General features: G+C 59.3%; 1 protein-coding gene across 1 annotated transcript; it reads left to right on the top strand.

Moving 5' to 3' along the window:
* Positions 1–460: 460 nt before the first annotated feature.
* Positions 461–17,968, top strand: PXDC1 (PX domain containing 1). Its single transcript, XM_020914866.2, has 5 exons — positions 461–1,379; positions 12,581–12,672; positions 12,997–13,114; positions 16,750–16,861; positions 17,038–17,968. Exons 1-5 carry the CDS (start codon positions 1,124–1,126, stop codon positions 17,153–17,155), a joined length of 696 nt encoding a protein of 231 aa, XP_020770525.1. The 5' UTR covers positions 461–1,123; the 3' UTR covers positions 17,156–17,968.
* The last annotated feature ends 8,185 nt before the right edge of the window (positions 17,969–26,153 follow it).

Raw genomic sequence — 26,153 nt, 5'->3', positions numbered from 1 at the left:
CTTCTGAGCAGCCGGTTCCCTCTCCTTCCGGGGGTGGGGGCCCTGGGGGCTGGCGCGGGCACGCGGCGGCGTCCGTCCCCTGCCGCGTCCGGGCAGAGGCGCGACTGGAATGCGCGGGGGACGCGGGGCGGGCGGCTTCGGCCTCGGGCCCGGCCCGGGGTGGACGTGAGGGCGGCAGGAACCCGCCAGACAGTCCCGGCGCCGGGTTCCCGGAGCGGTGCGCCCCGCCGCACGTAAATTCAGCTTCCACCCCCGCAGGTCAGGTGGGGTGCGTAGCCCCCCGACCCGAGAGTTTCCCAGGATCGAGAAACGAGACGAGAACAGTCGCCACCCGAAGCCCGGCCCAGTCTCTTCCGGGCCGGGCCGGCGGCTCGCGGCCCGGGGAGGGGGACGGCAGGCGGGCGGGGCGCGGAGGCGGGGCCGGCGCTCGGGTTTCCGCTCCGCCCAGCGGCCCGGGGACCCGCGGCCCCAGCGGCGCGGGCTCCGGAGGCGGCGCGGGGCGCGGCGGCCAGGCCACCCCTCCGCCCGGGGGCGGGGACGGCGGAGGCGCTCTCGGCCTCGACGTCGGGACCGCGCCGCTCGCGGTGGGAAGCGCCTTATAAGCCTGTGGCCGCGCCACCCCGGAGAGCGCGCGTATTCTGGCCCCGGGCGGGCCCCTACGGAGCCGGTCTCCGGACAGGTTAAGGGAGTACCTCAACCCGGCCCCGGCCTCGGGCAAACCCGGACTCCGCACGGACTCCGCACAGACCCCGGATCGCTCCGACTCTCGACAGACCTCGGAGGGACCCCGGCCCGGGATAGATCCCGACTGCAGACGGCTCCCGGCCCCGGACGGACCTCGCGCGGACCCCGGCCGCGGGTGGACCTCGGACAGATCCCGGATCGCTCCGACTCTGGACAGACCTCGGACGGACCCCGGCCCCGGATAGACTCCGGCCGCCGGTGGACCCCGGACAGACCTCGGCCCGGGATAGATCCCGGCTGCAGACAGCTCCCGGCCCGGGACGGACCGCCGCCGCGGGTGGACCCCGGCCCCGGACGGACTTCGCGCGGACCCCGGCAGCGGGTGGACCCCGGCCGGGGCGGGCGCGCTCCTGCCGGCCGGGGATGCGCGGCCCGCGGCATGGCCTCGGCGGTGTTTGAGGGCACGTCGCTCGTGAACATGTTCGTGCGCGGCTGCTGGGTGAACGGCATCCGCCGGCTCGTCGTTAGCCGGCGCGGCGACGAGGAGGAGTTCTTCGAGATCCGTACCGAGTGGTCGGACCGCAGCGTGCTCTACCTGCACCGCAGCCTGGCCGACCTGGGCCGCCTGTGGCAGCGCCTCCGCGACGCCTTCCCAGAGGACCGGCCAGAGCTGGCGCGGGCGCCGCTGCGCCAAGGTGGGCGCGGGCCCGGCCTGGGGGGCTGGGGGTGTCGGGGGGCTCGGGGAACCGAGGGCCTCGAGGGCTGGGAGGCAGGAGTGGGCTCGTATAAAGTGCGAGGGGGACCCGCTGGGGCGCTTGTTAAGCCGGATTGGCGACCCCACGGCCCCTGGCACGGGACGGGGATCCTCAGACTCCCGCCCGTCCCTGGACCGTGAAGAGCACTGGCGGGCGGGCGGCAGTCTGCGTGCCGGCCGAGGCAGGCAGGACAGGCGCGGCCAGAGGGGCTGCGGGAGCGTTGGGGAAGAGTTAAGGACAGCGGCCCGCGGGGGGCGCGCCCTGTCTGCCCCCGCCCCCCACCCCACGGGGCCGCTCCCCCCGTCCCCGGCGGCCGACAGCAGGAGTGTGCGGTGCCACGCGGCCTCTGTCCCTCCCCGGGAGGGGCCGCCGGGGTGGGTCCGCCTTGGGTCTGATGAACCCAGCCGCCTCCTCCAGGCCTTGTGACTTTCCTGGCTCGCCGGGACTGGGTGGCTTCCCGTTTCCTCTCCGCGGCCCACGGGCTGGCCGGGCAGAGGAGGCTGGAGGAGAGCGAGCGGAGGCTGAAGTTGAGCCTGGAGGGCTGGGCCCCCTCCCCGCCGCACACGCGGGACCACCTGCCCCACTGGGAAGGCGGTGCCGCCCTCTAAGCCCAGCCCAGGGGCACCTTCGGGGCGTCTCCTTGAGGTGTTGGGATACTCTCCACCCCCCTGGTGACAGCCCCGCCTCAGCGTGAATTATCTGGGTAATTAGCTCATTCTCATGACACATCTTCTGGCAGACCATCATTTGGCAAGTCTCCCAAGGCTGGCAAGTTTGCCGGCCCTGCCCCTGGAGCCTCAGGCTGATGGCTGCTCTGGAGGGGGTTTAGTGCCATCCCAAAGATGGCAGCAGCTTACCTTGACTCGCTGCTTGGGTGTGTGTGTGTATTATTGTATTTTCAGTGTATCAGATGGATGCCCAGATCAGGAAAGCTTAGATGACGGAACAGCACTTTAGTCCATGCCTTACATCTCTAGAACGGGGAGGGCCGTAAGCAAATAAGAGCCCTGGAGAGCTAGCCAGAGTCTGCCCTCCCCGCATCCCCTCATGCCCTCCGGGGCCTCCGGGTCTCCCCGTCAGAGGAGCCGCTCAGCAGTGCGCACCCACCTTCCCTGCGCGTCGGCTCGCGTGCTCCGGGTCTGGCAGGAGCAAGTCCTCCGGGGATGTGGCTTCGGTTGTCACCCTCAGCGGCTTCTGACGGGGGTCACAGGTCGTGGGGAGGAAGGCGCAGCTTCAGTTGTCTTGGGACCTGGTGAGGAAACGGCCTTCCACGGAGCAGAAGGCGGGTGAGTGTGAGGCACGTGACCCGCCACACACACACCCCCACTGTGCACACACACGCCCACATTGTGCAGAAGGCGGGTGACTGAGGCACGTGACCTGCTGTGCACACTCACACCCCCATGCATACACGCACCCCCCGTCCTGCACACACACACACACCCATCATGCACACCCACACCTGCCTTGCACACAGACGTCCCCATCACGCACACCCCTGCCCCCATCATGACACCCACACCCACCGGGCACACACACGCCCCATCGTGCACACACACTCCCGTCATGTACACACACACCTGCCCCTATAGTGCACACACACACCTGCCTTGCACACACACACTCCCATCATGCACATACACGCCTGCCTTGCACACACAGACTCCCATCATGTACACACACACCTGCCGTGCACACCCACGCCCGCCGTGCTCGCGCACGCTCCCAGCTCCGTCTGTGTGTGCAGGCTGCACTGGGTCAGTCCTGAGTTTCCGACGTGTCAGCGCGGACTGCCTCTGCAGAGTGGGCCACCCACAGGGAGGCAGGAAGAGGTCGGTCACCAGGGAGAAAGCAAGACGCCGAAGGGATCTCAGCTGCGTTTAAGCGTCTGAAGGGAGAATCAGACGTGGGCATTATGTGTGGGGGGTGCGGGGCAGTTAGGTGAAGACCAGGGTCGAGTGTGCACGCTCTCTAAGGGCCCGTGATGGGCTGTGGGAACCATCTTCTCGGTTGTGTCCTGACAGTCAAGGCAGCGGGAAGACTGCCATCTGACTGGGGGGCCTCCTGCGAGGCCAGCTCAGTGCCTCTGGGGCCGAGGAGGGGCGACACTAACCCCCTGTCTGGGTCTCAGTTCTCTGCTTGGAGGCAAGCCGCTGCCCCAGCACCACCTGAGTGTGCTGTACACCCACAGGAAGGCCTTTTCCTTCCTTCAGTCCTCGTTAGTCCAAGGAAGTTGTTTGCTAGGTAAAATACATCAAAGAAGAGTTCACTTTATTTCCAGGCAGATTTACTGTTTGCAGAAAAAGATGGACTGGATGTCCAAACCATACATGCAAAAGGCATCCAGAAGTGTGTGTTGTGTTGAGATGGCGGGTTTTCTCAGTGTAATTCCCCATCAGAGGCCCTCAGTTTAAACTCACTGCATATTTCTGGGCTGGGTTAGATTGACCCTCTTGTCTCTTTCAAAAGTTCTGTGAGCAAGTCTGGTTTCCAGAGCTCATCCTGGCCACTGTTGTCAGCGGAGGACTGGACACCTCCAGGGCACGGGGCAGCCCTGGCCCCGACCTGCCCCCTAGGCTCCGCGTGCACTCGGGATGCTGAGCCCCCTGGGGAGCTGCGGGGGGAGTGTGTCTGTGCAGCGCGTGCACGGTCCCTTCCTTTGCACACACTGGTGCTGCCTTGGCCGTCTGTCCGTGGACTGTGTGTGTTTCCAGTCAGGTGGTAAACTTCTGTGTGCAGTGGCGGCTCAGAGCTCACTGACCGCCTCCCTGGCCTCCCGTCTGGGCGAGGCGGCCCTCAGGACTTGTCTTGCTTCCTCTGTCCTTTTCCTTGGCATCTTGACCTTATGCTCCTCTGCATCCGGATCTGATGCCCGCGTCCTTGCTTCCTTGTCCCCCTGCCAGGAGAGGGAGGCGGCTGCTTCCTGGGCATGTTGTTATCTCTGGGTGACTGAGGTGTCCCTCTCTGCTTTTTCCCACACTCTGACACAGGTGGGCCAAGTCTCCAGCTGACATCCCCTCTGCATAACACATTGGTTCAGGGCTTCCTGACCAGATGTGGCAGGGTCGCTTGCCTGTTATATCGCTCACGTCTGGAAAGGTTTACGCTTTAAAAGACAATCATGCAGAATTTCCCAATGACTACTTGGAGTTTTTGGACTATTTTGATCATTTTTTTTTAATAGCACCCCATTTCAGACCTTACACAGTCATCTCCGCAGTGAGAGATTCTGTTTCCAAAGTGGTCGGGTAATCGTTTCCTGATTACTGTAATACCAACACTTTGGCTTTGCGTTCACTCCGCGAGTATCTCCCAGGGCCTCCCCTGTGCCCGGCAGCTTCTAGGTGCTGAGGACGCAGCAGAGAACAAAACAGACAAACCGCTTCCCTCCTGATTCTGTGTCTCGGTTAGAAGAATCTGATAATAGTCAAGATAAGTTAAAAGTATGGTTGATGGTTGCACATGTTCAGAAGAAAGGAATTTGAGGAGGGAAGGAGAGGAGCTGTGACTTGTTGGGGCAGGTGAAGGGTTCACTTTTAGATGGGCCAGTGGGGGAGGGGGCAGTAAGGGATGTGAGTGCCTGGGATGGGGCTGCCAGCGCACGTGCAAAGGCCCTGAGGCGGGCGTGAGCCCAGGTATCTGGGTAGGGAGAGAAATGCTGTGGCTGGAGGGCAGGTGGAAGGTGGGGAGTGGGCAGATTGCGCTTAGCGCGAGGCTCTTGCTGGGGATGGAGAGCTGGGAGCGGAGGGACTTGATGGACGGGCAGTCTGGCTGCCATGCTGAGAAAGGCTGGAGGACCAGGAGAGACGCCAGGGATGATGTGTGTGTGTGTTGGTCACTCAGCTGTGCCCTGCTCTTTGTCACCCCGTGGACTGTAGCCCACCAGGCTCCTCTGTCCTGGGGACTCTCTAGGCAGGAATACAGGAATAGGTTGCCATTCCCTTCTCCAGGGGAACTTCCCAACCCAGGGATCGAACCTGGGTCTCCTGCGTTGCAGGCAGATTCTCTACCCTTTGAGCCACCAGGGAAGCCCGGGGAAGGTGTGGGACGTGGTCGAACACAGCTGGTCTGGGAGGGAGACCCTGGGCTTTACTGAGAGGCCAGATGTGCCTGTCGGGGGCGTCAGGTGAGGCCGAATGCCGACGGGAGGAGCTGACCGAGCGCAGAGGTTTAGCGTTTCTCCAAGGAAGGCCCCTTCTTGAGAGCCTACGTGTGTGCTGGGGTGTCATCCGTTCACTCTTGTCCCCGGGGGACCTGGATCTGCCTGCGTGCTCTCTGACCCTCTGTCAGACGTGGGGTGGACGGAAGGTGTGTCCTTCCACCAGCGGGGCCCAGATGCAGGCCTGCTGGCCAGGACGCCCCCGGCCACCAACAGCTCCAGGGACGGCGCACACTCCCAGGCCCTGCTCTCAGGCAGCTCCGTGCTTTCCCCTCACCAGGGGGGAGATCGCTGTCCGATTTGGGGGACAACTGCAGGACCCCCGAGTTCACTTTCTCGGTGAAAGTGGCTGAGGATGCAGCAGCGGCCGCAGGGCTCCGGGCCGCGGAGCAGCGGCACGAAGGCCACCTTCTCCCGCCCGACGGCGCCGCACTGGGGCTGGGGTCCTGCCCTGCCTGCTCCCGGCGTGGCCCCCAGCCCGGCTTCCCTGCAGGGGGGTCCACCTCTTCCAAGGAGGGGGCCGTTTTCCCTTCTCTGGGGCGTTTTGGGGGATTTCTCCGCTTCACAGATCTATTTCTGAACCTCTTCCATACGCAGGGCTCCTGGCTCGGGCTGCCAGGCTCTGCCGCCCCCCAGGTCCCGAGGCGGCCACACCCGCCTCCTGGGAGCCGCTGCCCCCTCCCTTCTGAGTGCTGTGTTCCTTCCCGAACCCACGCCCAGCCGTTGCTCCGAGCCCCCTGTCTGTGCCCCGGACACTGCGTGCCCCGTTGGTGGCACATGGCCCCGTGGCCTTGGCTGCACTGTGGACCCCGGTGCCCCGCGCCAGCTCCCGGTCGGGGAAGGAGCGGTCGGAAGCTCACAGCTGTCGCTGGCTCTGGAGCTTCCCGGCCGCGGTCACCTCCCACCAGGTGTCCACGCGAAGGCCTGGCTCTGCCTCTCAGCCCCGGGCCCTGCTGGTAGCATCCAGCTGCCCTGGGGCTGGCTCCCGGGTCGCGGTCCTCTTCTCTGTAAAACAAGCGTGGGCCTGCCGCGACTCCACCGTGTGTTTTTATCCACGCTTTCCCAAGAGGCAGAAGGTGCCTGTGGCTGGGGGCCTTCAAAGCCAGGGAAGGTGGGTGTGCAGTGAGAGGTGACGGCAGACCCCTGAGACGCGGGCTGGGTGTGCCTGCTCCACGGGGCTCCGCCCGGAGCTGCAGGAGGGGCCACAGGAGCGATGCCCACCATGGGGACCCCGGGCCCCGGCGCAGCCCAGCGGCCGCCAGCAGTGAGTTGGGGACTGTGAGCAAGGACTCGGTGTTACTGGGGCTTGGTACCATCATCCTGTTAAAATTGTCCTTATTGGCGCTTTTGTTCACATTTACTTCCCTGGGTGACCAGAGACTTCCCCGAGCCCTTCTGGCTGTCAGCGCTGAAAAGAGGGTCCCCCCTGCCGCGCCGCCCTCAGACGCCTCCCCGCGGTCACGTTGGGCGCAGGGTCTTGTGGCCCGGTGCCGTTACCTGACCTGACACAGCCCCGGGCTTCCTGTTGGAGGGCCTGGCCTGGGGCGGGTGCTGTTTATTCCTTAAATTCCTTCCGAGTTTTAAGGCGAACTAAGGCTCGCTCAGCGAGTGGCTCCTTAGGCATGCTGAGTCTGAAGTCCAGTAAGGAATTCTGCTCGTGGTTGGAGGAGAAGGAGGCGGCCTGGGGCAGGAGGGCTTGGTGGGAGGGGAGCACCTCACAGGCCTGGGAAGACACAGCCAGAAGTCTTCCCTCAGCCGGGCCCCGGGTGTCCGGACGTGTTACCTGGTGTCTGCCCTTCTGTCTCCGCTGCCTGCCTTCCCTGCCCGCCCTCGTCCTTGGGAGAATCGGGGGAGAAACTCCTGGCCTCCAGTGTCACCGTGAGCGTCACTGGGCCAGGGAGGTCGACGGGGAGGACCGAGCCTCGTGTGCAGCAGGGGGAGCTCAGGGCAGAGACCCGAGCCCCACCGCTCGGGCGGGAGGCCGCAGGCCACCTGGAGAGAGCGGGCTGCGGTCTGGACGCTGAGTCTAACGAAGAAGAATCAGCTGGGTTCGCTCTCGAGCTCAGCGAGTGAGTCCCCACTGCTTTTACCCTGACCGTCTATACAGACAACACATATTTAGGAGGTTATCATGGGGGGTTTTCCTGGGAAATTTAAAACACTTTGTTTCCAAAATCTGTGTTACACTCCCTGTAACACGGTGGCTCAGTGGTGAAGAATCTGCTGCTGGTGCAGGAGACGCAGACGCGCTCCCTGGGTTGGAAAAACCTCCTGGAGAAGGAAATGGCAACCTACTTCGGTGTTCTTGGCTGGAAAAGCCCAAGGACAGAGGAGCCTGGCGGGCTACAGTCCACGGGGTCGCAAAGAGTCAGACACGACAGCGGCTACAGGAACAACAGCTTTTAAAGCATGTGCATCTCTGTGCAGGCAAGGTGACCCTGCGTTCCTCACCTCGTCCATCCTGTCTGCTTCTCTGGACAGTGAGGGCTGGACTTCTGAAACGCACTGTCTTACTTGATTCAGCCGGGGAGTTCCCCTCACAGAAGATTTCCCCCGGGGCTCTGTTGTGGGTCTCCAGTCGAGGGACTTGCGCTCTCTGGGTAACAGACTCGCCTTCCCGACTGAGAGAAGGATCTGTGTTCACACCCAGAATTGAAGGGGCCCCAGGCGCTCAGCTGGATTCAGCCCCGAGCCCGGCCCTGGAGGCTGGCTCAGACACCGGGGCCTCCGCCAGGGAAGTGGGACGTGGGGCCAGGTGTCTGCAGAGAGGACGCTGGTCTGTGTCTGCTCAGAGCCTGATCTTTGTGCTCCGACCAGCGTGTTCAGTTTGGGTTCTGAGAACGAGTCGGTGTTCATATAAAGGCCTACCCTGGAACTCACAGAAGCTCATGTCGTGGTCTCGCGTCTCAAGGCTGCACCAGTTTGGACAGAAGGGCCCCCGTGGCTGCTCTAGCCTGAAAGTTAACCCCCAAAAGGATGTGAAATCAACATACTGAAATTTACACACGGTCGTGGTATCAGTTTTCGGGTTTCAAATTGTTAACTGTTTTGGGCGACGTCTGGATAAATTTCTCACGTCAGAAGCTGTGTCGAGTGAACTTTTAAAACTGAGGTTGTGTCACTGACTGTGGTTTATCAGAAATGAGAGAATGTTCCGGGACGGGAAGCGTTCCGAGTCAGCCTCCTGCGAGGACAACGTGGATGCAGTGGGTCCTCACGCGCCGCTGGAGCCCTCTGCTGGTGGGCCCTGGAATGGCAACAGCCCATAATCAGGAAGCCTGGTTGGCGTTTCTCTGTCCAACCTCGCGAATTCAAAAGCATCTTACCCTCTTGCAGTTTTTAGAGCCGCGATCTCAGACGGTAAAACGGAGTCAAACAAGAGCCCCACAGTTTTTGCTCCGCCAACAATTTTTGGAATACAAAAGCTAACGTTCCTAGATAATCCCAAATGATTGTACGTCAGCACATTTTTGAAAATAAAATTTAAAATCCTTCCTGTAAACAAGTGACATTTGGAAGAGCGGTACCAGCCTGTAATAGCCAAAGCTGTGGGTCACAGAGGAGGAACAGAGTGGGTAGACCAGGAAGCCCCGGGCTGTGGGTGCTTGGTCTGGGGTCTCAATGCACCATCTGTCCTGGGCGATGCGGGCTCCAGCTGCCCGTTATGTCCCCACCCACCTCCTACCACCCCACCTCCACCACCCCCACCCCCCACTTTACAAATTACCAAAGGACAGTGATGTCCAGGCCCAGGAGAGGAGAGAAATGTGGGCCCTGGAGTTTGGAGAGGGCCCGGCCCTTGAAGGCCACGTGGCTGGTGGTGACCCCTCCCTGCCCTGATGTGAGGTTGGGACAGGGGCTCTGTGGGGCGGGGGGCAGCCTCTCAGAGGCACCCAGCGGAATCTATTGCTTGTGAATCTGGACTTTTGGCCACAGCCCCCCTGCCCTGGGAAGAGGCCAAAGTCCTGGTCATTCACGTGGACGGGTTCCCTCGGAGGAAGGAGGTCTTGCCTCAGGAACGCTGGTCCCAGTCGCCTTGGTGGTCTCTGGGCACCTGTTTTGGGGAAATCAAAGTGCCCCAGCTGAAAGCCGCAGCGTCGCACAATCGCCTGTCCCTCTGTTCTTGCCGGAGGGATTCCGGCAGCTTCTTTCCCCGTTGAAATGTCTTCAGCCCTTCTTGTCTTGAAGTGTGTTTTCGTTTCCTAGGAGCACCATTTGGCTTCCCCTCTGGGGCTTCCCAGGTGGCGCTAGTGGTAAAGAACCTGTCTGCCAACGCAGGAGGTGTAAGAGACGCGGGGTCAGCCCCTGGGTCGGGAGGATCCCCTGTAGGAGGGCACGGCAACCCACTCCAGGATTCTTGCCTGGAGAATCTCGGACAGAGGAGCCTGGCGGGAGAATCCGACGCGACGGAGAGGCTGAGCTCACGTGCGTGCACACGTCATCACGGGCGTGCACACGTCATCACGGGCTCCGCCCGCCTGGTGGGTCTCCCTGTCTGTAAGACAACTCTCGGGATGTGGCTCTGAATATCATCTGTAGCTCCCGGGAAGAAACTAAAGCTCCTTGACTATGCTTAGTGACTGTGTCATCACTATTTAGTTTCCTTTGACTGTTTTCCTTTTTTTTTTCCTGCTTGTTCTCACGTCTCTGATTAAACTTATTCATTGGCTGAAGTTTTTCCACAGACAGAATTCAGGCTGAGGACATGGGGCGGGGCGAGAACCGCAGGGTCCTACTCAGAATGAGGGTGTGGGGTCACAGGGTACCAGCTGATGAGGTGCGCTGGGGAGGGTCCCCAGGGTCTGTGTCCCGAGCCGGAACGCTGGTGTGTTCCCGAAGTCTGAGGAGACACTTGTTGCCTTTCTCTGCTTCCTCCTGGAAATGTCACCAGGAGGGCAGAGCGACAGGGCACCCAGAAGTCTGAATTTCAGATCAACAATGAATAGTCTTTAGTTTGTCTGTCCACGCTACCGCATTATTCGCTGTGTCTGAAGTGCACATGGAACTGGGCATCCTGTGTGCTGCGTTCTGATTCTGGAACCCCAAAGGAAGGTCAGCAGAGACCAGAATGTGTTTATCGACTCTGGCACCCTTGGTGGTTATACGCCCAACGGTAGGCTTTATGTCCCAGAAAGTGGGTATAAATGTGCTGTGTGCATTGGCCATACGCAAGGCTAATCTTCCTGTCTTGTCCTTACAGAATATAAAAACACAACTACTGTGTCATGAACCTGTGGTTTAACAGCAGTATTCTAGGTGTAATAAAAACTGAAATGTGATGGTTTTCTTGTCTTAGAACAAAGAAGCACTTTGTGGGGATGATTTATACGACTGTCCCCTCTCAAAACAACTTTTCAGAGAATTTCTGCAGTATCCCTCTTTCCCTCCACAGTGGGAGAGGGATCTCGGAGGTGTGTGTGTGAGAACTTCTAAACAAGCACGCAGGCCTGGGAGGAGGTGTTCTGAGACCCTGAGACTCTGCCCCAGGTGTAGCTTCCTCCCTTCCTGTTACCCCCAGCCTGCCAGGCGGCGGTGGGGCGGGCAGCCTGGGATAGAGGGGTGGCTCAGGCCCGTCTCCCTGCCGACGGCTGGGGCGCCACGCGGGGCAGCACGGGGTGTGTGGTCTGGAGTCTGGGGTCTGCGGCCGGCTGTCTGGGCCCACGTGGCCGAGCGTTGGTCAGGACCAGGCAGCCCGCTGAGCAGCAGAGCCCGGGTGAGCAGGTGAGGGGCCTGGCCTGTCTCCAGGGAGTTCAGGGACCAGCTCCTGACCTTGGGACATTCTCAACGCCAGCTGATGCATGGGCCCCCGCTCAGCCTGGACTTTCAGAACCGCCCTGTGTCTGGGGCGCCCCTGGCTTCCATGGACCGTGTGTTCTGGGGCCTCTGAATTTCAGTTAGGCAGTTTAGGAAGTTAATTTTATCTCAATGTGGGCTTAGTGAGTTGCCCACAAAATGAACAGCCTTTCTCCTATCAAACAAAACCGGAACTTCTGAAAACTGAGATTCAGTGACTGAAAGTAGTTCCGGGACACCAGCCTCTGAGGTTAGGATCCCGGGTCCTGTGAAATGTCCTGGGAATCCGAGTTGTTCTTTCCCTGGGAAGCTGATGTGAAGGACCGGTCCTGGGAAAGTCGGTGCTCCTCTGCACAGCTCACGGGAAGACGGAAACACACCCGACTCTCTGTGCAGTTCAGTCCAGTCGCTTAGTCATGTCCGACTCTTTACGACCCCGTGGACTGCAGCAGGCCAGGCCTCCCTGTCCATCACCAACTCCTGAAGCTTGCTCAGACTCACGTCCATCGAGTCGGTGATGCCATCCAACCATCTCTTGCTCTGTCGCCCTCTTCTCCTCCTGCCTGTTAGCTCTCGAATTTTAAAGACAAAGTACTGTGCTTTCTAATAGCCAGTCAAGACTGCTGGTAACTGGAGTGAGGGGTAGAAGCTCAGATTCCTGGGAGATGCCACAAGTCACGCCCATGCTGGTTTTCTCTGAGTAAAGATCTGATTTCCCCCTTCTAAACCCCACAGCTAAATGGCTTCTCTCGTATGGGCTCCGAGGGACCCGTGGTCGCCATGGCTGTGTCCCTGGGGGCGGCGGGGAGGCAGCCTCTGAGGCTGCAGCCACCACCCTGGAGGGGCCGAGCTCCGGCCCTGCCCACTGTCCACGGTGTGGACGGAGCTGGCCCGACAGTCCCACGCGGAGAGGCCTTCCTTCCGTGGTCTCCCTGTGGCTCTCAGACGGCCCCTCTTCAGCACACACCTTCATCACTCTGGGTCGTTGAAACCCGAACTGAGGCTGAGGACCAGGCTCTCGGGGCAGGACTGAGCCCATGTGACGTGGAGCGCCTTTCCCAGAGGTCTTCTGTGGAGGGCGACCGCAGGGTGGCATCCCCGCTGGGGGCTGCCTGCTGGTCTGTGTTTCATTTGGGAGCCCACGTCCTGGCCTGCTTCTCTGATGGAGGCATTTCTGCTTCGACCCCAGGACTGGTCGCCATAAAGGACGCCCATGATATCGAGACCAGGCTTAACGAGGTGGAGAAGCTTCTCAAGGCCATCATCAGCATGCCTCGCAAGGTGGGGGCGCAGCGGGGGTGCTGGTGGGCAGGTGGGTTGGCGGGCGCCCTCCTGGAGGTGTGGGGGGTGGGGCGGGGCCAGGAGCCAAGGAGAGAGCGCCTCCTTGGGCTCTGGGAGCTCCAGTGTTTTCTCCCTTGGGAAGAAGCAGAAGCAAGGGGCTCACAGTTTACTGGAAAGTGAGGCAGACGTGTGTGAAACATCGGCACAGGCCTGGCACATGGTCCCCGTCCCGCCTGCCCCAAGCCCCGAGCCCCCCCAACCCCTGGACCATCGCCTCCATCCCGCGGGAGGAACGTGTGTAGGAAGGAACGTGTTTCCTCCCAGTACTCCAGGTCAGAAGTCGTGCTCACCTTCTTCGAAAGATCGCCCCTGGATCAGGTGTTAAAGAATGACAACGTGCATAAAATTCAACCCAGCTTTCAGAGTCCGGTGAAGATCTCAGGTGAGACCTGCAGGGGAGGCGCGGGGTGGGTGTGGGGACAGCGCTGCCGTGGGCGGCCGAGGGGTCCGGAAACCTTCCCAGCCCACTGTCCACGTGCTGGGCATGCCTGCCCCCCTTGGGGCCCAGAAAGCAGACCTGACAGAAGGACGGAAGCAGAGGAGAGGAGCTGCTTCCAGATCTTGTGAAATGGTGTGCTTCTCCCTGCTGGCCTGCGGCTTGCCCGCTGCCTGCTTCCAGGGGTGTATAAATTGGAACTTATTAAAAAAAGCAGTCTATGAGGAAAGCATTAATGAGGCATTGTGAAGCGAATGGCTGGAATCCATCATCAAGCCTGCAACAATGCGAGTTCAGCTCGTGTGGCATTGCCTTTGTTCTGGGCTTTAGGGCAGGTGGGACAGAAAGGGACGCTCGGCTTGGGGCTCCTCAGTGTGGGCCTTGGGCCGTGCCTTCTGGCAACAGTCAGCAGCGGTTGGAAATGGTCCTGCAGGTCTCAGGAGAGCGAGGGGAAGCCAGGGCTCAGCCCGCTGCCAGCTTCCTCTGATCCGCGCCGTATGCATCAGTACAGCGCTAGACTCTCCTCGGTGCTGCAGGCGAGGCTCTGAGGAGCGTTTTGCAGGGAGAGGTCTGGCCCAGGAGCCCAGGGACTTGTCCGGGCCTGGGCGAGGTCCTGCAGGACCACCCCCTCGGGGGCCGGGGAGGGTGTTCCCGCCAGAGGCAAGATGTACCTTCCTCGTTCACTGAGTGACGAAATGAACGTATCCAGACGAGAAGAGGGTCAGTTCAGAGGTCCTTTCCAGGACATGGTTCCTCACAGCAGCACCGCCAGCCCCTGAGGTCCTGGCTGCTGAGAGAGGCCCTGCTCCCCAGTCTTGGCCCGTATTCGGGGTGTGCACAGACTCGGGGGTCCCCAGGCACAGAGTCTCCAGCGGCCAGGCCTCCCCCCGGGGATGCATCGTCAGTACCCGCGTGGGCCACCCCGGATCTGACTTCCTGGCTCATTGACTTGTTGATTTCCTGTGGTCCTGGGCAGGTCGGGATGTGGCCCCTCTGGGTCTCCCGTCGCTGCGGAGCCCCCCTCAGTCCGGGCACCCACCTCCTGCCCGCCGGGCCTGTGTCCTCTCTCCCCGCAATCCCTGCCCGTGCACGTCCGCTCCGGTCCTGCTCAGCTCCCCTCGCTCCTGAGAGCGCCCGTGCCCGCTCTCACCACCCTTCCTCCCAGACTCCTCGGCAGCTTCTGGCACCTCTGATGTGGCCTCTCTGGAGGCGATGCCGCCTGGGGGCAGCCCTGCCTTGGTGCACACTCAGGCCTCCGGTTGACCGGCTAGGGGCCAGGGCCCCACTAGGTGGCATCAGGCGCTCGTGGCAGAGGGACCAGCCGCCTCCCGGGCCCTCCCGGGTTCTGACAAGCTCTCTGGCCCCTTTGGCGAGGCTTTGGGTCAATGGAACCAGAAACATTCTTCACCCCATGTTAATCTAAAAGCTTCTTACCATCTCTAAGAAAACCGTGCAGCTTAAAATGAAGCATACACCTCGGCCTTTATCTGGTTACTTAGATGAATTGATATCAGCCACAAAACCCAAAGTATTAAGGTTTGGGAAGCCTGGAAATATAATTTAATTTTTTATTAGCCAGGCATTTGTACAGTCTCAGCCTTAATTTTCACCAGCGTTTGTTAGATTCTTTATAAAAACTATCTCATTTAACGCCACCCCCCAGCCCCCCAGTGCCCCTTAGGATAGACACTGTTATTCCCATTTTACAGGCTGCTGCTGCTGCTGCTAAGTCGCTTCAGTCGTGTCCAATTCTGTGTGACCCCATAGACGGCAGCCCACCAGGCTCCCCCGTCCCTGGGATTCTCCAGGCAAGAACACTGGAGTGGGTGGCCATTGCCTTCTCCAATGCATGCAAGTGAAAAGTGCAAGTGAAGTCGCTCAGTCGTGTCCAACTCTTAGCAACCCCATGGACTGCAACCTACCAGACTCCTCCGTCCATGGGATTTTCCAGGCAAGAGTACTGGAGTGGGTTGCCATTGCCTTCTCTGATTTTACAGGCTGAAAAACAGCAAAGAGTAACCTCCTTCACAGGCTTAACTGGTAGAACTGGAGTTTCCTGAAGGCCCAGCTGGCTTCTCTTCACCAACAATTAAGGAATGATTTGTGACAAATGTGTTTCGGGGTCTGGTTCCATTTTCTAGATTCCGGGTTCTAGAACTGCAGATCTCACATTTAATAAAGACTAGGAGATTCCCATATGAGGTGACTCTACTTGCAGCACTGATGTTTGTTTTCACTTGTAAGGTTCTTCTATCCCCCCATTCCCCTGGAGAGGGTGGGAGACAGGGTTTGGGGTTGTCAGCTGGCTGTGCTGGGGTCGCTGAGGTTTTACGTGCTTCCTGGGGCAGATTTCAGTCAGGTAATAAAAGAGGTGAAAAAGGTGTTCCTGGACGCTCCCCTGCTGGCCAGTGGTTGAGATCCACACTCCCAAGGCAGGGGCCTGGGGTCGGTCTCTGGTCAGGGAACTAAGATTCCACGTGCTGCATGATATGGCTCAAAAGAATGGCTTTTTAATTTTAAAAAAAGTGGCTCTGTGCTGTCCCACATTTCACACTGTGAGGTTGGGGGTCTTTCTCCCGCTGTCAGGGGTCGTCCTCCGTGGGTCTCTCCGCCCGCTCAGGCACTTGGCAGCCTCTTCTCTGCAGCCGGTGGTGTCATTGACCCTGATTTCTTGCTGGTTTTCGGCTCCTTCTTCTGACTCATGAGCTGCCTCAGGCGGTGGGCTCTGGCTGGGCTCAAGCGGCAGGGCAGGTCGGGGACGAGCCGCTTGCTGGTGCTGCTCGCAGGGGGCAGATCCAACGGCCCTCCTGGCAGGGCCGGGGAGACGTGCATTACCCCTTCTCCAGAAAGTCAGGGGAAATTTCAGCCATTACTCGGCAAACCTGAGTGATGAACGTCATTTCATCCTGGGAGGGGGAGGAGGAAGCCTAGTTTTCTGTCTTCTTTTTTGCGTAGTTTCCCCAAGTGTCTTCCTATGGAGAGAAACTGAGAAAATTGAGAACCAAGAACCTAAAATACCTATAAAGGTTAAAAGTAGGTACGAAGGTACAGTCTTGCTTATTTAAAAAGAGCAAATCTGTCCATGGGGATAAAATAATCTCACTGACGGTTATGGTATAAGAAATAAAAGGAGACAGTGCCCAGACAACCAGGGCATCGGACGCCCACTGAGACGGCAACATGGGGCGTCCTGTGGCCTGACCGGGGCAGAGGACGCTGCTCTGAGCTGTCCGCGTGCGTCAGGCGCTGCGTGGAAGACGCTGGTCACTTGGGAAAGCAGCAGGAATCTGGAGTGTGTTTTAAGCACATTTCTAAGGTGAGGTAGGTGGAAGGCCTGAGCGTGGGGCTTGCTGACCAGGGATGGCGGCCGGGGACGAGCCAGCGTTCAGGCAGCTGCTGCCCTGCTAATGCCCCCCCCACCCCCCGGTGCCTATTCTTGGGGTCTGCGGTCTACTGAGGGAAGGGCTGGGCACGCAGTCCAGGAAGTGTCAGCCGGAGAAGGGGGACGAGAGATGTGTGAGCCCCAAATGTCAGAACTTCAAACCCTTGTGAATGACCTCCCTCATTTCTCTTGTTTTCAGAAATCATGAGGTCCAATGGATTCTGTTTAGCAAATACGGAAACGATCGTTATTGACCACAATATTCCAAACAGCAAAGACCAGCATGGGGCTGCGGACCCCACGGAGCACCTGTAAGTGTGCTGACTGTCGCTGGCGGGCCCCCGGCTGGGTTCGCGGGTTCTGCCCTGTCTGTGCTCACGGGCCGGGAGCCTGCACTCCGCTGGGCAGCCCTTCCCTTCCCAGGGGCTGGCTCTGGCGGGCGGGGGTCAGGCTCCTGCCCAGCCTCACCGCCTGCCTCCCCACGCAGGTTTGAGGGCGGGGGCGAGTTCCCCGCCGAGCTGGAGGATGGGGACGACCCGGCGGCCTACGTCACCAACCTGTCCTATTACCACCTGGTGCCCTTCGAGACGGACATTCTGGACTGAGGCCCCCCCGGGCTCCTCCCCCGGCCCGCCCGCCCCCAAGGAGACCCATGTCTCCAGCAGCCAGGAGTCAGGTCGGGGGTCCAGTGCCCCTGCTGCTTCTCGGGCTCTTCCTGCCTGCATCTGCATCCCAGGACGCGCCCCATCGAGCCTGGACCGACCACAAGTGCCTGCAAGACGGCCCGGGGCCAGGACCGGACACCCGGCCCTCCCCCAGGAGGGCATCTGGCCACCCTCCCCCCACCACGTGCCCTCCCTAGACCAGCGCACAGGACGTTTCAAGTGAGATGTTGCTGGATCCCCAGGTTCTGGACGACACGGGGGGTGTTCTCTCACCCAGGTTTCCCGGGACCAGGATGTGTGGCTTCCAGTCCTGCATCCTACCTTCTTCCCAGAAGCCGGGGGCTTCGTGTCAGCCCAGGGGTGTTGGCGGAACGTTGGTCGTGAGTAGGGTGTCGGCTGCAGGCACGAGGGACCCGCTGGCCGGTGCCCACGTGGGGGACACAGAGAGGAAGGAGCCCTCCTGGCCTCCTGCGAGGGGTGAGGGCGCTGGGCCCTGCCCACCGCCAAGCTCTCGGAGATGCAGCCGCCGTGTCAGCCTGGGAGACGGGAGCCGGGAGGCCACCGAGTGCTCCGGCGGGTCGCCCGCTGCCCTCGGGCAGAGTCTGGGTTCTGTGTGTTCATCTCCTCACAGAGTCTACTAACGACCAGAATTTGCTCGTGTAAATAATAGTAAATTATTGAGAATCCTAATTCTTTTACACAGTCTGTTTTTTAATCTATTTTCATGAAATAAAACACACTGCTCTCCTCTGATCTGTTTATCACGTGGCTCTTGTCACTGCCCCGGGGCCAGGGGACCCCGCACACTTCCCGGCCTGCTGCCCCAGCGGTCGCTGTCCTTTAGAAAGTGTGTTCTTGCCCTGGGGAATGATCTGTGCAAAAAAGAAGTGAAAGTTGCTCGGTCGTGTCCCACTCGTTCGACCCCGTGGACTATCCAGTCCGTGGGATTCTCCAGGCCAGAATACTGGAGTGGGCGGCCTTTCCCGTCTCCAGGGGATCTTCCCAACCCAGGGATCGAACCTGGCTCTCCCGCACTGCAGGCGGATTCTCTCCCAGCTGAGCCACCAGGGGAGCCCAAGAATCCTGGAGAGGGGAGCCGAGCCCTTCTCCAGCGGGTCTAAACTGGAAAGGAAGCAGGCGGTGTGTGCTTTTGCTTGGGGCTCGCCTTCCTGTGAGCTCCCCGCTGGCGGCCCCGGGCAGCTCCTCCTGTGACCCAGCGGGCAGCGAGGCCTTCCCGTGGCTCCTGCCCCTCCCAGGCCTCCAGCCGCGCTCAGCTGGGGCAGCCCGCTTCCTAACAGGCAGTCGGGTGGCCAACGGGGTCGACAGCTGCCTCCTTCTCTTGGGGGTTAAATTCAGTTCTGAATGGATAGGGCCTCCTCCTGGCAGGGTTAGAATCAATCACGCTCAGCCAATCAGCGTCCAAGTTCCAATCGCTGGTTCCTGGGTATCTGCCTCATTATCCATGTTCCACGGGGGGCTTCTCCCTAGCTGTGAGGTCTCAGTAGCGGCAGCTCGCGGAGCTCCTCGGCTCACGGGGCCCAAGTCACCCCTCAGGGCCCAGCTCAGCTCCCCAGGCCCACCTCAGCTTTCACACAGAACGCTTCACTGTTTTCCAGTCAGTGTGCACCGAGATCTCTAAGGTAGGGGTCAGATTTTTGCATGTTTTCCTATAAAATACATCAGAGCATTCTCTGACTTCCTTTCTTTTTCTTTTTTTTCCTGGAAAAACATGATCTTCTAGACGCCTTTGTTGTGTGCCCAGATTTGAAAGAACCGGACGTACACATCAGTATTTTCAAGCGCAGCAGTAAACGGGGACCGTGCAGACTCCTGCTGAGGACGCCACTGTGGGCGGTGGGGACTTGGTGGGGACTGGCATTGTGTGGGGAAGCTGCTGGTCATGTGGGCGTTGTGGGCACAAAGTGGCCAGTCTACCCAGCCTCTCCCAGAAGGTGGAAATCTGACTTTCTATGTGAAGTACCCCATTTAGAAGTGCTTCAAAAAGCAAAAGTAACAAGATACGACTAAGTAAAAGAATCAGGAATGTGGGGCCTCTGGACTATTAGGGAATCGATGCCAGAGGGCTTATGTGGATGTGAGAAGTCTGCTCGCTGGTCCACACGTCCCTGAGTGGGAAAGTCCACCAGTGAGTTGAAGCTGTTCGGTGAGGGTGGAAATGAGAGGAAGGGAAGACATTAGATCAAATCCCAGTGTAAATGCCCCCGGGACCCAGACTGCAGAGCTGACGGAACACACCTGATATCACAAAAAGTCAGCCAGCGGATTAGGAGCTCGGGGTGAGCAGATGGCAAGCTGCTGTGTCGGAGAAGGCCACGGCGCCCACTCCAGGGCTCTTGCCTGGAAAACCCCATGGACGGAGGGGCCTCTGGTGGGCTGCAGTCCATGGGGTCGCTAAGAGTCAGGCACGACTGAGCAACTTCACTTTCACTTTTCACTTTCATGCACTGGAGAAGGCAATGGCAACCCACGCCAGTGTTCTTGCCTGGAGAATCCCAGGGACGGGGGAGCCTGGTGGGCTGCGATCTATGGGGTTGCACAGAGTCGGACACGACTGAAGTGACTCAGCAGCAGCAGCAGCAAGCTACTGTGTAAAGAAGAGATAAATACCAAGGTCCTACTATATAGCACAGGGGACTATATTCAGTATGTCGTAATAACCTGTGTTGGAAAAGAACCTGAGAAAGACTAGATCATTTTCTATTTTACCAAATCACTTTGCTGGACACCAGAGCCTGCACCAGTTTGCGTCCCCGCTGACGGCGCAGGTGGGCTCCTCGGTCTGCACACCGTCTCCAGCATCTATTATTTGTAGACTTTTTCACAACGTCCATTCTGATGAGTGTGAGGCGATGCCTCGTTGCAGTTTTGATTTGCATTTGTCTGACAGTCGACGCCGTGCATGTTTTCGTGTGCCTCTTGGCCTTGTTAGAGTCTCTGGGCTGTTGGGTGGGTTTGGAGCCACTGGTCACCCAGTTTCCGGTTGAGAACACGGGCGTCTTCCGCTGAAGTCCGTTTCTTCTGAGAAGCAGGTCTGGCCAGTGTGTGGGGCCCGGGGACATGGTGGCCGCTGACCACAGGCCACACCTCCTCTTCATGGTTTTGAAAATACGTTTTTATTTTTGGAACTGTTTGCTGTCCTTTCCTGAAAGGGAGCTTAATGAGCAGGTACCCCTCTGGCGTCCCACCCCACCCACGGGAAGGGTTTGATTTTTGCCCATTTCAGCTTCTCGAGTGTTTCATGGAAACAGACAATGTCAAAAGTAGGGCTTTGAGAAGCTGGAACAGCTGGAGTGCGAAGTCCTCCCGTGACTCGAAACGTTGACTCACTGAGAGCAGTCTGATCGAGCCTCATCCGCCTCCCACTGGGTTATTTTTTTCATATATAATTTGATGAGTGGAGTTGATTTGACTGAGTCAGCCTGCTGTTTTGCAGAGAAAAGACTTCAATACAATTCATGAAGTCAGCGCTCTGAGCACTTAGGCAGAGCTGCCCTGACTTCTCAGCCCTGAGGCAGCGATGCTGGGAGGGGACTGAAATGACCAGCCTCCAGCAGGCCACAGCGGGAGCAGGGGAAGACATCCAGTGGGTGGAAAACTCTGAACAGAGTGTAGGGAGGCCGGGGAGGCGGGGCAGGAGAGCAGGAAGGACTGGTCACCCGGAGGTAAGGGCCGCGGGCCGAGAGTGAGACTCAGCCCTGGGCCTGAAGGTGCGGAAACGGGGCCTGACGGCTCAGTCTCCGGGGAACTCGACAGGGCGGGCAGCTCACAGGCCAGTCTGCGTCCCCTCCCGGCTGCATGGGGGGGAGGGGGGCGGAGGGGGACACCCGGGTGGGCAGTCTCTGCTGTCCAGGCTGGTCCCAGCGCAGAGTTGAGTAGAGCTGCTTTCTCCAGGGCTGGACTCCGCAGGCCTGGGCTCGGCCTCCAGACAGGAACTGAGCAGTTCTCCAGCTCCAGAAGTCCCTCGGGACCCTGGGATCCGACTAGATGAGCTCAGAGCCCTGGCATGGGGGGCTCACGCTTACCATCCCAGCCCCTCAAAGACAGTCTGGGGCCTCCTCTCCCCCTAGTCGGGCAGGTTAGCCCACTCCCACCCCCACCCCAGCCGGGCAGTGTCCACTCTCTCGGGAATCTGGCTCCACTGGACCTTCGGGCACAGGTGGTGGTGGGGGATGGTTGCACCAGCGCTTCTTCAGAAGGAAAATAAGAGAAAGGAATGAGGAAGTGCAATTGACACGCTCTGTCCAGCGCATCTGAGGAAGGAGGACAGGTGGGACCCGCCCCTGAAGCTGACCGGGGCCCGGGGGCCGGGCCATTTCGCTTCCTGGGTCACTAGAAGCCAAAGACAAGTTTGTATTTGGAAGTCCCCAAGTCGTCCGGGGAAACCGCTAGATTTGGGGGGCCCCTCCCCGTGGCAGGGGGGCGGGGCCTGGGTGCCCTCAAGGCTGCTGGCTGGGGGCAGCCCCCGCCACGTTTGCCCCCAGGGAAGCCTGGGCTGGGGTGTGCTGGGGCCCCCAGGCCCCCGACCTGCAGGCCTTGCCTGACCCCTCTGCTCCGTGTGGAGCCCAGACCCCCTGCCCTCGTCCGGCAGGGCTCCGCTCCCACAGCCCACCTGAGCCGGAGCCCCATCCACGCACGGGCCCAGCAGCATGGCCGGTCAGCTCTCCACCATCACCACAAAGGGCTTCTGGTCACCAGTGGGCTCATTACCTCTATGTTCTGTTTACAGACCTGTGTCTCACTGGGCCCCAAGCCCTCGGTTCAGAGGCCACGTAATCCATTCTGCGTGGCCGACTCTGCACGGGGACGTGAAAACCAGTTTGGGTGATGAATTGAAGAGAAACTGGTGATAAGTTGAATGGAATATCCCAGAGAATTCTCTCTTCACAAATCTTTTCCAAAAATCTAAGGAGCCTCAATATGCTTCACCATTTACTTGATTATCGTCCTGGTAATCAGTTTCAAAAATGAGCTCTGAGCAGGGCCGGGGGTCTGTGAGTCTGGAAGATTCATGCCCAGCCTGATGCCAGGGACTCGCCCGGCCTCTCGGGACCCCGGCTCTTTCCTTCTCGCACACGGTGTCACCAAGCCCGTCGTGGTTTCTCACTGTCACTCCCTGTCCTGATTCTCCACCTGGAACAGGTTCAAGTGCTATGACTAACGTTAATCACTGCTCGTGATGGTTATTACTGTTTAGGAGTGAAGTGGTTCTGGCTGTAATTCTCCTCTTAACAGTCGTGTACTAGTGATAAGGGTGGAAGTTGCTGTGGTAAATCCCTAGGCAGCAGTTGTACCGTCTTTGGAGCCAGATGGACAGGGTTCCGATCTCAGCTATACCCCCAAAGCGTAACTCTGAGCCAGTCCTGGGAGCACGCTGTGCCTCAGTTTACCCACCTGGAAAGAGGCGTGATCACAGGTTCTTCACAGTCTGATACTAGAACCCACTGAAAGGAAGCGTGGGAATGCTTAGCAGTGTCTGGAAAACAAGTTGTGGCCAATAGGTGATGGATTCTGTCACTGGACACCCATGTTAGGAGCAATTCATAATGGACTTTGCAGAGGGTGTGTTCCCAGCCGGTTTCAGAGGGAAGCTTCCAACAGGTACAAGGTATTGCTGGTGGCCACGAGCTGGATGGATCACTGACCTGACAAGTGGGCATTTCTTATGCCTTCATGGATAATTCAGACGAAATATACGCCAGAGGAACAGCACAGAGAGAAATAGGGTGAGAGAAGGGTGATGGGCACTTTGCTCTGATTTAATCCACTTTGTTCATCATATTCAAACCCAGAGAAGCATGGTCTTCGGCGTCGGGCAGAACTGCAGGCTCGAAGGTGACCGTGGGCTGCACCGTCACTCCGTCTGGAGGTGCACCTGCTGGGTGACCCCCCGGCCCCCCCGCCGAGCATTCTCATGGGCAAAGTCAACCCTCCCAGCTTCCCTTCCCCTGGTGGAAGCTGCCACCTGGTTGCTTCCTTACCCTGAGGTACAGAACCCTCATCACAGTGTAAGGAGCATCCCTTCCCCGGGGACCAGAAATGTTAACAGAGACCAAAATCTGGACCCCAAAGAAGGGGCTCTGATGGTCGGATTCCAGGGCTCAGCTGAGGGTGGGGTGAGGACGGGGTCCAATGTCAGGACAGTACCAGAATCTTCCCTGAGATACAGTGTTGAGCAGAGTCCCCGGGTAGTCTTAGCAAAGCTGAGATAGGGTGCCAGGCTCTGCCCTGGGGCCCTTGAGACAAGGGCAATCAGGCTAGGGAGGCCTCACTCTGCTTCACCCGCAGCTCGCAGCTCTGGGTAGCTTCTAGAACACTAACATGTGGGTTTAGATAAAGCTGGAAGCTGCGGTCATGACCTCTGAAGTCCTCCTTTCCTTCTGCCGCTAGTGGGAGGAAAGCTTCTGGGCTTTGGAGTCCCACGTGTGTGGGCTGAAATCTTCACTGCTGCCTGAGTTTGGGCATCCCCGGGGTCTGCAGGGCTTTCCTGAGCCAGAGATGGTTGAGCTGAAACCTGAAGGGAGGATGAGTGGGGAGGGGCAGGCAGGAAAGAGCTCAGGGGAGGGGGCAGTACCTGCAAAGCCCGTGAGCAGAAGGAACTTGACCTCGAGCAGCCGCGCTTCTGTTGACCAGCTTCTTCCCCAGACTGTCCGAGAGCAGTGAGAGGAAGCAAACAGGGAGAACTCACAGGCTGGCGCAGGGTGCGCGCGCTCGTTTCCAAGGCCGTGGGCACCCATCTCCCTACCAAAAGCCTAGAAAAGCTTGCTCCGCTCACAAAGAGAGCATGTTCTGGAATTTAAAAGATTTTGCCGCAACACAGATCCAGGGAGCCAGAGCCACGCCCAGCAGGAGACGCCGCCTGTCCCAGGGCTGGCCTGTGACGGAAGGGGGAAATGCTGTCATTCAGCCAGTGGGAGGGGGTCACACTGGAGGGGGTGGGCTCACATGCAGGCTGGCTCCCTGGGTGGGGGGGGGGGGTTCCTGCTCTGTCCCTGCTTTGTCACACAGGGAGGGAAGGCCAAAGGACTATAGCATTTCTCCACTGTGGGTCCCAGCTGAGCCTGAATTATTCAGACGCACTGGATCAATTATTCAGGACGATGAATTGGCATGTGCAGTGCGGGTTTGCTAGTAAACAAGAGGCCTGAGCCTCATTGGGCGGGAGACACAGGCCCCACCAGCCCCTCGCTCATGGCTTCTGTGTCTTGCTCTGACGTCAGGGCCCTTGCTGGAGACAGCAGTGACCCCACAGGCGCTCCTTGGACAGATCCAGGAGTGGCAGGAATGGCTGCACCTCGTCCCCCGGGCCTGGTTCCCCAGGCCAGATTGTATTTGAGCTCAGACTGGCCATCGGTCTGCCAGGACATCTTGTGAGTTTGCGTTGTCCATCATTTGTTGTGAAATGTCTTCGTAGTAGTTGTGAAACCGATCTTTGGCGCAAGTCCTCGTCCCAGCGTGGAGGGCATGAGATTGAAAATCCATGGGACCCAGGCCCCAGACGAACGTGCACGCTTCAGCTGATGAGGTGGCGGGGTTTTTCTGAACCACCACAGGGATGTCCGGAGCCTCCCACCCCGCCCCTGGGCCTGTTCAGGCCCCCCAGGCACCCACAAATTCTCCTTTGATTCTGTGTCCTCTTCCGGCTTAACGCATCCAGAACAGCCGTCTCTCTCCTCCCCCAAACCTGCCCCTTCCCAGCGATCTCCAGCCAGGAACGCGGGGACTGTTCTTGGCCCTCTGTTCCCTCCACTTTCAGGCCACCGTGAAACCCTGTCTCCAGATTACCTCTCACCTCCGTCCCCACACCACCTGCCAGTCCCTGCCAGGCCACCAGATCCCAGGGTCTGAGCTCAGCCCCACTCAGGTACCTGTGCCCACAGACTGGCTCATGGCAGGTGTATCAGCCACGTCCCTCCAATCTTGGCAAGAATCCATCCCAAGGCCAAGGGCAGGGGGTGGGCCTGGGCGCCAGGTCTATCCTGGCCTCAAAAGCTCCTTAAAGGAACAGATTTTCCTTTGCTGAGGATCTGTGGATTATTGTATAATTCAAATTGAGTTTTTTTACCTAAGCTTGTCTAAGTGCTTCCAAACTCGCTTCTTTGATCTGAGTGGCTGGCTACCTGGGACTTTGGCCCTCCAGGGATCCAGGGGAGCCGCGAAGGGGAAGCTACTCGGGGGTCTCTTTCCAGAACTATATGGGTGAAAGGAGAGACCACCTCTGAAGGATGGATTAGCCCGCCTGGGGTCATTGAGTCACCCCACCTCCACTCCACATGGGTGTGTTCATGCCCAGGGTCTCCTGGGAGAGCTGGAGGGAAGCATGTCCAAAGAGGTGGCTCTGCCCCCGCTCATGCTCCCAACACCCAGGGACAGACATGGACACTACCGTGGACACTCAGTACCTGGACGTCAGAGGATTTGTGTGTGTGTTTGTGGGTTTTCATGCTTTGTTTTGTTCTAATTCAGAAAAATACTCCGACAGTGGAGGGGAGCTCTCTCTGCAGAGGAGAACCGGGATGGGAGGGGCTCGTCTGACCCCCCCGGGAGTCTGCAGGCCGTCCTGTGGTTCCTGGCAGGACAGTCCCTGCAGATAAGACAGCAGGCTCTGGGCTCTGTCCCTTCCTGGAGAGCCTGGCGTCCTGCTGAGGACAGTGGCCAGGAGCGCAGGCCGCTCAGAGCTGGCCTCAGTCCCACGGTTGGTCTTCTGGGTGACTGGACCCGAAGCTCCCTGAGGACCCTCTGGGGCCACCTCATTAGCATACTAGACACCCTCTCCTCAGTAAAGAAAATTCCAAAGGGTTGGAAACTCCGCCAGAACCTGGGGCAGACTATGCACAGTCTTCACTATTTCGCTGTTTGTGTAGCACTTCCCATGACTGCAAGTGACAATTTACGCAATTCCGTGTTTACCGTTCGTCTG

The sequence above is a fragment of the Odocoileus virginianus genome, chromosome 27 (assembly GCF_023699985.2).
Source record: "Odocoileus virginianus isolate 20LAN1187 ecotype Illinois chromosome 27, Ovbor_1.2, whole genome shotgun sequence".
In the NCBI taxonomy this organism is placed as follows: domain Eukaryota; kingdom Metazoa; phylum Chordata; class Mammalia; order Artiodactyla; family Cervidae; genus Odocoileus; species Odocoileus virginianus.
Note: the sequence above shows the minus strand (reverse complement) of the source record. Positions and strands in the feature narration are given on the sequence as shown.

Excerpts from the sequence above, each read along its gene's own strand:
- PXDC1 (XM_020914866.2), top strand. The coding sequence starts at position 1,124 with ATGGCCTCGGCGGTGTTTGAGGGCACGTCGCTCGTGAACATGTTCGTG. Across the intron at positions 13,115-16,749 it reads GAGTCCGGTGAAGATCTCAG|AAATCATGAGGTCCAATGGA; the intron begins GTGAGACCTGCA and ends TCTTGTTTTCAG. Across the intron at positions 16,862-17,037 it reads GCGGACCCCACGGAGCACCT|GTTTGAGGGCGGGGGCGAGT; the intron begins GTAAGTGTGCTG and ends CTCCCCACGCAG.